Source organism: Atractosteus spatula, chromosome 22, assembly GCF_055471065.1.
Source record: "Atractosteus spatula isolate fAtrSpa1 chromosome 22, fAtrSpa1.hap1, whole genome shotgun sequence".
NCBI classification, from domain to species: Eukaryota; Metazoa; Chordata; class Actinopteri; order Semionotiformes; family Lepisosteidae; genus Atractosteus; species Atractosteus spatula.
In genome coordinates, this window is record NC_142727.1 from 4,526,118 (window position 1) to 4,538,790 (window position 12,673).

Here is a 12,673-nt window from a genome sequence, read left to right on the forward strand (position 1 = left end):
CTGGGCCCGTTGGGAATTTCTGAGTAATGGGTTAGCAGTCTGGGTCTTTGTGGTTGGTGAGGGCTGGATGTAGACCTCCAAGCCCTCCTACCATATAGATGAGTCTATACATAGAATACCTTGTATGCGTTATGTTATTTAATATGTCTAGCTATTGTTAATTAACGGTTTTTCCTGGTTTACCTCCGATTTATTACTTTTCTGCCAGAGCAGGGCTCCCAAATGTATATTAAATGCTCAGGTAAATTCATGGCATATCTGACATTTGAGGAATTAAAATTTTAGATTATCCAGCTCTATGTCTCAATTTTTTTCATCACTAATTTTCAACATATGCCCTACAGAAGAATAGCACAGATTTAAAGAGTTAGCAATGGTGAAATGGTCCATACAAAAGAAAACTATGGTGCTGCTACTGTCATTATTCATGTAAAACCTCAATTACCATAACTGTTATAGAAAATGATCTATTCATACTAGACTTTTACTGGTGGACTGCAAGAGTGAGCTGGAAAAGCTGGAGAGCTTCACACACAGTAAAGCTGGGTGGCTTCCCCATCCACGTCAGCTGCAGGCAGGAATATGGGAGTCACACATGAGCCACTCCTGACTTTTAATCAAATTTTTCATGTGGGGCTCAACACTTTCTCCACTTTAAAAATATTGCCTACTCTAGGCAATTTCTATCAATGTCTGAGTGCCTGATTCATGCATTTATAACATCAAGGCTTGCTTTCTGCAGATTTTTATGGCTCTCCAATACCCTTCTCAGCACATTTTGGACATATTGCAATTTTGCAGCTACACATCTAATGTAATCCAATACACACCAACCTTGGCAGCCTATCACTCATATATATATATAGATCTCTACTGTTGTTACCCATTAAGTCACATATTCAATACAAGGATTTAAATAATCTGGCCCCATCATGCATCTCTGAGCACCTTCATGTTTACTCTCCCTCCCATAGACTCTGCTCAGGTGAGGCTGCTCCTGTGCTCACTGTACCCAGGACTAAATCTTGGGCTTTTAGTGACTGCTCCTTTGTTATGGAATCCCCTTCCTCCAACTGTGCACGAGACAAATTCTTTGATCCTCTTTAAATCTAAACTCAAAACTCACCTTTTCACTAGTGTCTATGTCCGATTGCCCAGCATTCAGTCTTGAATCCTCATTTATTGATTTTACTTTTGTTGTATGCTTACATCTTTCTCTATCACACTGACTGATGTGCTTCTTTATTTGTTCATCCTGTCAATTATGCATTTCTTTATCTCTATGTCTTCAGGTATGGAAAGGTGCTTTATAAATAAAAAGTCTTATTATCGTACCTAGTTTCTGGCAACAGTACACTAATTGCTGAGAAGTGACCCACTGCTCTAATGAAAAACATTCAAGTAGAGGATGTCTTAATCTGTTTCAGCTACATGGCAGGTGCAAGACCTGCCAGTGTATCACCCTCTTGCAATTCAAATCAAGGGTCCTTATATCAAGCTATATTGTCTCTATTGATGTTGTCTATTAATGTAGCGCCATCACCCCCATTCTGCTCAGTCCCCATTCTAAAACCAGATCAATGCTGAATTTACGGAAGACTTGTTCACTCGGATTACAAAGAAACTGTTAAAATACTTTTAGATTTTCTTATGTCAGTTCATGACCTACTAGTTTAGTGGACGTATTTCAGAAAACATTTTACAGTAATCAGAAACTTATGCATTAATTTAGATTGAAGTGTGTAATACCAGTAACGTAAAATGAATGATTTAACATTGTCAGAAATCACAATGCAAAGCACATAAACCCATAGATCTGTAAAGCCTGTATTTGCATGTGAAACCGGCCATCTTAAGCAAATGTACTGTGTGTTCTCTGTAAAAAAAAAAACTTAAGGACACTCCTTAAAATCATGCAGTACTTAAATCTCCCTTAATGCTGGTGTTATTTTGCTTTCAAAGGTCAATAGTGTCTGCAAAAGCCCATACAGATATACTACACACTAACCATTTTAAAGAATAATAGCATGTTGGGGTGGAGGTGGAATGTCTGGAAGATTTGGGGATTTTGTGATAATGGGTCGAATCCAGTGCCATTTCTTTTTTTGCACAGCTATTTCAGTAATCTCACCCATCCCTGTTCTGCTTCGCCCAGTTTAAGGTTGCCCAAATCTATCCCAGCAAGCAACGGGTGCAAGGCAGGATACACCCTGGACAGGATGATAGTACCACAGAGTACACACAGACACAAACACTGTAAAAAGAAAACAGAAACATCCAAACCCCCCTGTTGTCCTAACACACACACACACAACCAGGGCCAATTTTCCCCATCTTTAGAAAGGCTGCAGGCAGCCTTACACAAGAGCTTTGGAGAGACCAGGCATTGAAGGTCAAACCAGGGTTGAGTTCATCACTTCTTGTGCACAATTTCACAGCTTTGAAAGAGAAGCTACTTCCCAACAGCTCCAAGATCAAATTTCCACTGATACATCTAGACAATATTTACACCACAGCATTTAAAGTAAAACGATTACTGTACTATTGTCTGGCTGGGCAAAAGGATAATTTAGAAATAGCTTATTTGTACTTTTTGGAGTTGGAACAGACATGAGTATTGTTGTCCCAGAGTTGCAGTCTACAGGTGCTCTCTAGAACCATTTCCAGAAACCGGAAAAGAAAACAGGAATATCTGACTCTCACTGTCCTAAAAAAGACTCACCCTGCCGGTCCTGTGTGAACAGCCAGTGGGCTGACCCTCCCCAGGCCCGTGTTTAAGAACTGAAAGCCCAGCCGCTGAGCAGCAGTTTTATCATTGGACCTCCAGGCTACAGCTCTACCCTTCATCATCTTCTTCTTGCTCTTCTGTTGCTCTTAAATGCCTCGATTGAATCTTCATGGTTTCCCACAGCAGCAGCTCAGCTCTCACACACCTGCAGGAGAAGAGTCTCAAACGAAGCACAACTGTGTGTTTGCTCTCTACCTGTTCATACACGGACAAAACTGAAAACAGCTGCAACTAATCAGCTCTGGGCAAGTTCGCATTTGAACACCAATAATAGCATAATCATACAGGTGCAGTACCTGCCAAAATAACAGAAACAATTGAGTAAATAAGGCAAATAAAGTATGTTGAAAGCAGGTGCTTCCACACAGGTGTGGTTCCTGAGTTAATTAAGCAATTAAAATCCCAGCATGCTTTGGGTCAATGCTCAGCAGGGCAGGGTGCTAATATTTTTGGCTGCCAAGTTTGAAAAAAGAGATCTTGCCAACTTTGAGGAATGGGTAATTGTGGAGGGCACAGCTGGCCAGAGCTTCACTGAGGAAAATAGCTTGACATGCTGATTTTTCATGATTTACAGTGGCTAAGGGGATGTTGGCGTGTACTGTATGTCCAAGGGAAGGACATCCACAACTAGAGGCGAGTGTGGATGAAAGTGCACTTTGCAAGGCAAAACAGACAAGCAGCTCTGAATCGGTTGGCTGCAAATGTCGGTCTTCTTAATCTATTGCGTTTCATAGATGCGCTCCACTGAAATTTCACAGAGAGGGATACTATGGTCGGGTTGTAGTGCATAAACCCCCTAATTATACCTATAAATGCACTTTTGAGAGGGCAAAAGTGGAAAAGAGTCATGTGGCAGATGAGCCATCCTTCACCCTGTTCCAGCAGACTGCACGTTCCACCACTATCAACAAAACCCCTAATGATGGAATTTCCAGTGGATTGTGGAAGAATAGAATGACAGTGAAGTCCCAGACACCTGTAGAATCTAAGGTGCACTGAGGCTTTTCTGGTGGCTCACTGTGGCCCAATGCACTGTTAAGACACTTTCTGTTGTTGTTCCCTTTATTTTGACAGCTACTGTACCTGTAGTAACAAGAGTTACAGACTTGTCTGCTGGGGTACACAGCCCAGCAAATAACATCAGAGTCACAGGGGTATAAACCCATTGTGTCCAGTCACAATACAGCATCAGTTCATATCAGTATATGAAGCTTTGCTTCATTGCCTCAGTAAAGAGAGAGAATTGTGGGTGAGGGTAGTTTATATAATATATGGCCTTATTATTACAATGAAAAAATCAGAAAGGAATATTTGAAGTGGTTGCTTTAAAGCCCATTATTATGGATGTCTGAGCTGCTGTGTGTCCCTTCCCAATATGTTTTATACTGTGTTTTTAAATCACCCAATAAAACATTTCTGTTACTCTGGATGTGTGTTAATGTAAAGGTCTTTGGCTTTGTGTTGCCGTATTGCCAATGCGCAAACTGGGCCGACCGGAACTATTGTGACATGGTGTTAAAACGGTGTTAGTACACATTTGTGCATAATTTTCAGGACATGTCTCACTGTGCAAATCCAAATGTATCACATCTTCTCCACGTCTTAGCAGGGTTTTCTCTCACTCCAGCTGGAGAGGATTGACGGTTTGGCTGGATCTGGCTGCAGGAGGGCAGGTCCTGCGGTGACGTCAGTGGGGTCAGACCTGCCCAGGGTCCGTCTGTCTGGGTGGAGGCAGGGATTCCTGGAGCATCACCTGGCAGTGGCTTGTTCTCACCACAAGGGCGGCGGTGTGAGTGTCTGTGCCAGGTGCTGGGAATGAGGAGCTCCCATAATCCCGGCCAATATTCCACTATATAAACACCTCAGAGACTGTCAGTTTTTCTGCAAATATATATACATTTTATTTTTCTGCAAAACCAAATGTCTTCACACACTTCGGTATCATTCACCAGTACATACAAAGAACACCAGGAAACACACAACGTGACATTGTCTGTGTACAAGCAGCGCAGGGCTCAGCAACAGTGGGACAGGGGCGTCCTCCACCTGTCCAACAGTCCTTGACGCCAAGAGCAGGGAGGAATCAGACCCTCTGGATACTGCGGGGGCCTGGAGTAACAGCTCAGGCCCGCAAGGAGCTGCACAGCGGGCTCTGTTTAAACAGAGGGCCAACCGTTACCCCTGTGTGTCCAGCAGAGCTAAATGCTTCGAGCCCCAGCTGAAATGAGTCTGTCTGAGCTGCCCTGGCTTGTCTCTCTGGCTGCTCTGCTGGCCCAGAGACTCCGACGTTCGGCTCAGCTGAGGTTCTGCCTGATGTCCTCCAGCAGGGCGCTCAGCTGGCTGGCGAAGTCCTCCTGCAGGGAGCCCGGGGCGCGCAGTGAGGGCAGCGCCGGGACCCCAGCCTGGCTCAGCTCCCGGAGCTGCGTCTCCACCTCCGCGCCAAAGTCCCGGGCCTGCGCGGAGGAGTCCTGACAGAACCGGGCCACGCTGTGGGAGAGCCGGTCCCGGACGGGCTGGGCCGCGACCAGGAGCTGGCCCACCTGCTCCCGCAGACGCCCGGCCCGGCCCCGCAGGCCGGCCCCGAGCCCGTCCGCGCCCCCGAGCAGCCGCGCCTCCGCGTCCTGCACGCGCCGCCACAGCTCGGCCTCGCCAGAGCGGGGCGCCAGGCTCTCCCTGAGCTCCGCCACGGCCCTGGCGGTCTGCGCCTTGAACTCCTCCAGGTAGGGCTCCAGTCTCCGAGTGCTGTCGTCCAGGGCTTGACCCACACGCTGCAGGACCTCCTGGTGGGGGCTGCTCTGCCTGGCCGCGTGGCCCGGGCTCTCCAGCTCCTGGATGTAGGCGTGGAGGTGCCCGCAGAGCTCCTGCGCGTTGCTGCTGACCGCGGCCCGGAGCCCCTGGGCGTAGGGGCCCAGCCGGTCCTGGATCTGGGCCAGCTGCAGCCGCACCTCCTGGGTGTAGGGCGAGAGCTTCTCGCGCAGCTCCTGCAGCTCCCTGAGCAGGCGGGCCCGCAGCCTCTCGGAGTCCAGGCGCGGCTTGAGCTGCAGGGGGCCGTGCTGGGGGTCCGCGTAGAGGTCAGCGCTCTCCAGGCGGCTCTTCCACAGCCCGCTGCGGGAGGCACAGACACGGCGCGCTCAGCTCAGCCACCGGGACAGGCCTCCGCCGGCCAGCACAGCGTGGTGCAAGCAGGCTGTTCCTCATCAGGCTGAGAACCTGCTTACCTTCCCACCATCAGACTGACAACTTAACTGTCTTTCCACCTTCAGACTGACAACTTAACTGTCTTTCCACCATCAGACTGAGAACTTAACTATCTTTTCACCATCAGACAGAATTTTAAGTGTCTTTCCACCATCAGGTGAAAGTCTGATGAGGTCTTTCCTCATCAGACTGAGAACTTAACTATCTTCCCACCATCAGACTGACAACTTAGCTATCTTTCCACCATCAGACTGAGAACTTAACTATCTTTCCACCTTCAGACTGAGAATTTAACTGTCTTTCCACCATCAGGTGAAAGTCTGATGAGGTCTTTCCACCATCAGACTGAGAACTTAACTGTCTTTTCACCATCAGACAGAATTTTAAGTGTCTTTCCACCATCAGGTGAAAGTCTGATGAGGTCTTTCCTCATCAGACTGAGAACTTAACTGTCTTTCCACCATCAGACTGAGAACTTAACTGTCTTTCCACCATCAGACCGAGAACTTAACTATCTTCCCACCATCAGACTGACAACTTAACTATCTTTCCACTATCAGACTGACAACTTAACTGTCTTTCCACCATCAGACTGAGAACTTAACTATCTTTCCACCATCAGACCAAGAATTTAATTGTTTTTCACCATTAGACTAAGGAAAAGAAAAGAGACACAACGCTCCAGCTGTGGAGCCTTCTTCAGGCGTGACTCCTTCCAGCAGGGAATAAAACTTCCCCTGTTCCCTTGCTGCCTACTCCTGCTGACGCAGCTCCCTGCCTGACCTTCTCTAACGCCCTCTCTGTAGACCCAGGTTTCTGGGGTTAGACATGAATCCCCTTTTCGCCTGAAAATTAATTTCTTATCTCTTTGCTGACCTGAAGCCCATGCATGAGGTGACAGCCTGTAACACAAAAGCTGGTCGTCTGGGCAGATGCACCTACTTGTCTTCCTTGGACAGCCTGTCCTGCGGGGTCTTGTCATTGACGTGATTGTTCACGTGGCTCAGGTAGTCCCAGACCCCTGCCCTGGCGCCTGTGCCGGAGTCCTGGTGAAGTGGGAACGCTGAAGACAAACAAACCACAAGAAGCAACAGTGAGAGGGGCACTGAACCCCGAACCCTTCCACCTACCAGCACAACCGGGGGGCCACAGTGAGGCTGCCTCACCCCGAGTTTTGTTCACCCACACTGCACCTCTGCGTGAGGCAGGTTGCAGCGGTGAGGCCCCAGTGTGCTATCCCAGAAGTCCAGGCTATGAAGGTATATCTCATGGACGTAAACATCCATGATGATGGGAGAGGCAGTGTCAACACCCAGGGCAGCATTTATACTGGCTTGGTGCCCACAGATGCCAGCGTGCCAACATTAACCAAAGGCGTAGGCCCATCCTGCCCCGCTGGCAGCTCTGGACCAGTTCCTCTGCCAGGACTCTGGTCAAGGGGGGATCATGACAGACTCAGACATTCGGGACTAGGAGCACAAACCTGCCACAAGGGCGAAGGACAGCACGAGGGCAACAGCTTCTAGATGCATGGTTTCTTGCGCCCTGCAAAATAAGCACAGAAATGCCGTTATTATTTGACTCACTTTGACAGCTGATCAACCTGATCAACCTCAGTGTTTAAACGACAGGTTCCCAGAACAGGATCATTGCTTCCGGTCGGGATTCTGACTGATTAACAAAGCAAGAGCAGGAGGAAGGCAAAATGATACCGGGGAAATTAGTTACCCAGAGCTGTAGTTTGAGGAAACCCTGCAGCCTACTACTCTTGCATCCACGACACAGGAGATCTACACACAGGCACCCACACGCACACGGGTGCGCAGCAGCCCCAGTGCTTTCATAAAGGGCGTCTCGCGAGGACGCTCACCTCGTGCCCAGAGCTGTGAGCGGAGACCTGAGAAAGAGAGGATCAGAGGGCGCACAGAGCTCTTACCTTCCAGATCAGCGGGTGTCAGGACCCAGTCTCCTCCCGCTGAGGCTCTTATAGCGGGACCTGCGCTTATCAGCGGCCTGACTGACCCCAGGCCGCTGTAAACAAGCTGCATGTGGAGGGTCACAGCACGGCCCCACAACAACGTCACCCATTGTAGCCAACACAGCCAGGTGGTTTCTTCCACTGAACCTTGATCCCTGCTGTCTACTGTACGGCTGCGTGAATGATCCTTGTATCTGGCAAAACACGACGAAAGTCTCACGTGACGTTACGTCCGCGCAGGGCCAGACCGACTGATCGCGGCGGATTTCGAGTGTAGCTCCTCGGCCCCCGTATCTTCCCAGATTACACAAAGCTCCGAGCCCTGATACTGCAGGACTCTCCCGGAGACTGGGGTGCTGATTTCGTCTCCGCTGTCTGGAACTCGGGTACTTTGCACTTGACCGCGCCGCTGAAGTGCACGGTCACACACACAGCCTCTTTCAGTCAGATCTGACCTTTCACCTGTGATAATCAACCATGTCTCAGATTACACGCATCCGGGACAACGTTAGCTGAAATTAGGTCATTAGTCACTTTTGTAGAATTTATTGATCCAACGAGCGTGCTATTGAACTGGGTGGTTCACAGAAAGTCCTAGTTGCTAGTTCTGTGAAGTGACAGGAGATGCTTTTTTGGAGGAACACAGTCTCTGTCTCCTTCTTGGCGTGGTCTGAGTGGAGGGAGAAGGGATGTCCTGTCTTCTTGAAGGGGTCCATTTGCCCCTGGTGTGACTGTACCCCCGCCACCCCCCAGCTCCAGTGTCCAGGTTGCCTGAGCCTCTTCATTGTTGGTTCTTATGGAAGAAACGTCTGGGATGTCTGGGCTTCGGTCCGTTTTCATTCTCAGCACCCGGAAAGAGAGAAGCGCTGTCAATCTCAGGCAAACCTGAGATTAATAGCAGCGGCTCCCATGATCTCAAGGGGACCTTATGCCCATGCAGTGAAGGACGTGGCTCCTGCAGACAGGGTTACCTGCCCAGGGTTTGGGTACGACGAGAGGGGGAAGACACTGGGAGCCAGTCTCGGAGCTGCTCCCCTCCGTCAGCAGATCCATAATCAGATCCTGAACACATCCCCGTCTCCTGACTGCCACCTCTGGGAGGTGGAGAAGCAGATCCGGGAGCAATTAGTTGCTTGTCAATGCGGCATCTGTGCTGTTAACTAGTACAACCCTTTCCTCCTTTTAAAGTGTGTATTCAGGAGAATCACTGCTTTCATAATGTGGGGGTGACAATATTCTTTGCTACCCTGTCCACCGCAATATAATATTTTGGAAAAAATGTCAAGTATGACAGATGGTTCCAGACAACAGGGGTTCTGCTTGCCTGCAGTTGTGAGCCCAGGCACTCGGAGGCAGAAGTGGGGGAAAGTTGAAGAGGATGGAGCAATAGGGGCCTGGTTGTGTAATTGACGTGACTAATCGGAAGCTGGCCAAAGTCCTTCCAGTCACCAGGCTGAAAAAAAACTCCCTGCGGCCCAGCCAAAGTCCGTGGATTTAGGGCAATAACAGCAAACAGACCAAATAAGTCCACTGCTTTTAAAACGTCAGCGCCCCGTTATTGGCCTTCTTCTGTTTACTTTTTTGAAAGTGTCCTCCCGATTCTTCAGTACCTCTTTTTAAGCATTAAAGGTTTTGGGGGGAAACGTAGAACAGTCAAGACTTTTAATGGCTAAGGTTTTCTGTAGTGAAGAACATCTACTGTGTTTCTGGGAAATAGAAATTATATTCCGTGCACCCTTGTGTAGAAAATGATGTGGACAAAAGGGTTCTACACATTCCACTGACAAAGTACAAGGCACTTTAATTGATTATGTTCTTACGGTATGTTCAGAAACTATACAAAGTATTACTTTTTTCAAATGTAGGCACACCAATTACTTTTTTTAAAAAAATCCACGATTTGTACATCCCTGGTTGTGTGCTTTTCACATCTCTCACAATTATGAACACTGCAACCGCACACGGGAGAGACTTCTCTGCCCTAGAGCCACCTATCTACTAACAAGCCACAGGCCTCAGTACTAGAGGACTCAGACTGCAGGAGAGGGGCATACCTAGCCCTGTTGCTGACAGCTGAGAGGACCCTAGCTGACTAATTGCTCCCGACCTGCTTGTGAAATCCCGGTCACATTCAGCCGGTGACATGACCCAGGTTCGAACCCGTGACACTTGGGTTCACCATAATTGCTTGAGCCACTTGGAAGTGGCTTTATTCTTTATGATTCTTTAATTTGGGAATCCCTACCTCATTCGAGATCTAGAACTCCAAAAAAACTAAAAGGACCCTTGGATTGTTTTTCCCTGTTGTCTGTAGAACAGCTGGTGCTTCAATTTTTAATCCTCAGCGTTTTTTGTTCGTAACGTTGGAGAAGACAGAATTCAAACAGATTTTGCTTTTTCTGATACCTGATCGTTGCCTGCTTCAGTTGTCATAGAGTAAGGACTTTGTAGCCACACATAATTATCTGATCTCATGGAAAGTTAGAAGGTATTCATTATGAAGAGCAGAAAACATACTGTTCCAGGTGGCACTGTGCCTGTAAACAGCCTCCCACTGTTAATAGGTAATTCATGCTGTGTGCCTTGTTTGCTCCCTGAGTTCCTGGAGCTGCTATCTCTGTGTGGGCATTGCCAGGGGTGCCCATCTCCCCATTGTGGTGCCCTGATCTCTTCCTCTGCGCTGGGCTCTCTGGGCTCTCTCCCTGTACCTGCTAGTGCGCCCCCTGAAATGGAAGTTAGACCTACATCGATCCAGCTTGAGACAGTTTTCGGGGACTCCCCCCAAAGCCTTCAGGGGGTAAGGGGGGAGATTCTGATTTAGAGGTGCTCAGACATAGTCCTGTCATCAGCCCACAGATGACAGCTTCGTATCCCTGGCTCCTTGGCCAAGCACGGATACCTGGGATGTCTGAATCTGTGGCTCCTCTCGTACTGAGCAGGATTGATTATAACGTGGCATCTTGGTAGATGGGCTGCTAAATAAAAACTCCACACAGGCTTTCCGGGTCAGTTTTAAAATCCCACCGCAGGGGTACCCGTAGCCTTAGTTAAAACACAAAACACATTTCTTTGAAGGAACTTTAACAGTAACTCACCTGTGATCTGAACCTCACAGTGCTTCTTTCTCAAACACACATTGAAATCTACCTCTACCTTACATGTTAAAAAGCTCACTCCCCATAATTTCTATCCCTTTATTTCATTCTGTTGATGCGTGTTTTTGCACAACTGATGTTGTTTTGCACATTACCTGTTGTTGTTTTGCACACTGCCTGTTGTTGTTTTGCACATAACCTGTTGTTGTTTTGCACATTACCTGTTGTTGTTTTTGCACACTGCCTGTTGTTTTGCACATTACCTGTTGTTGTTTTGCACACTGCTTGTTGTTGTTTTGCACATTACCTGTTGTTGTTTTGCACATTACCTGTTGTTGTTTTGCACACTGCCTGTTGTTGTTTTGCACACTGCTTGTTGTTGTTTTGCACATTGCCTGTTGTTGTTTTGCACATTACCTGTTGTTGTTTTTGCACACTGCCTGTTGTTGTTTTGCACATTACCTGTTGTTGTTTTGCACATTACCTGTTGTTGTTTTTGCACACTGCCTGTTGTTTTGCACATTACCTGTTGTTGTTATGCACACTGCTTGTTGTTGTTTTGCACATTACCTGTTGTTGTTTTGCACATTACCTGTTGTTGTTTTGCACATTACCTGTTGTTGTTTTGCACACTGCTTGTTGTTGTTTTGCACATTGCCTGTTGTTGTTTTGCACATTACCTGTTGTTGTTTTTGCACACTGCCTGTTGTTGTTTTGCACATTACCTGTTGTTGTTTTGCACATTACCTGTTGTTGTTTTTGCACACTGCCTGTTGTTGTTTTGCACATTACCTGTTGTTGTTTTGCACATTACCTGTTGTTGTTTTGCACATTACCTGTTGTTGTTTTTGCACACTGCCTGTTGTTGTTTTGCACATTACCTGTTGTTGTTTTGCACATTGCCTGTTGTTGTTTTGCACATTACCTGTTGTTGTTTTGCACATTACCTGTTGTTGTTTTTGCACACTGCCTGTTGTTGTTTTGCACACTGCCTGTTGTTGTTTTGCACATTGCCTGTTGTTGTTTTGCACATTACCTGTTGTTGTTTTTGCACACTGCCTGTTGTTGTTTTGCACACTGCCTGTTGTTGTTTTGCACATTGCCTGTTGTTGTTTTGCACATTACCTGTTGTTGTTTTTGCACACTGCCTGTTGTCTTTCTTTCATTATACAATTGTATTGTTGTTGTTTTTTTTGTTCTCCTTATCGTCTGAGAGCTAGCTAAATAGCATTTCGTTATACCATATACCTGTACATGAGTATAATGACAATAAACTTGAACTTAACTCCAGAAAAAAACACAGAACCAACCAAAGTTCCGAATAATATCTGAACCCTCGACAGGAATGGATTCAAGTATACACCTGAATTCCTCCGCCGATCAGCTGCACCAGGAGCTGGGGATGAATTATGCATTGCGAATGGACACACAGGGGGAGAGCCGCTGTAATACAAGACCTGTGACAGAGCTCTGTTACAGCCCGGCCAACAGAGAGCCACTGCTGGGTTCACAGCTTCACCTTATCTGTGAAGGAGAGGTACAAAAATCTCTCATCACTTCTCAATCAGGGGAGTATCTGAACTAGATGAGACAACGCACTCTGGTCAAGAAGGC

At 47.3% G+C, this 12,673-nt stretch overlaps 1 protein-coding gene across 1 annotated transcript; it reads right to left on the reverse strand.

The window, feature by feature from the left end:
- Positions 1–4,670: 4,670 nt before the first annotated feature.
- On the reverse strand, positions 4,671–9,017 carry LOC148816674 (uncharacterized). The gene is made up of 7 exons (XM_088940141.1): positions 8,936–9,017; positions 8,420–8,426; positions 8,009–8,158; positions 7,857–7,883; positions 7,470–7,531; positions 6,929–7,049; positions 4,671–5,893 (listed from the first exon to the last, which is right to left on the reverse strand). The coding sequence occupies exons 1-7, from the start codon at positions 9,015–9,017 to the stop codon at positions 5,083–5,085; spliced, it is 1,260 nt and encodes a 419-aa protein (XP_088796267.1). The 3' UTR covers positions 4,671–5,082.
- Positions 9,018–12,673: the final 3,656 nt, after the last annotated feature.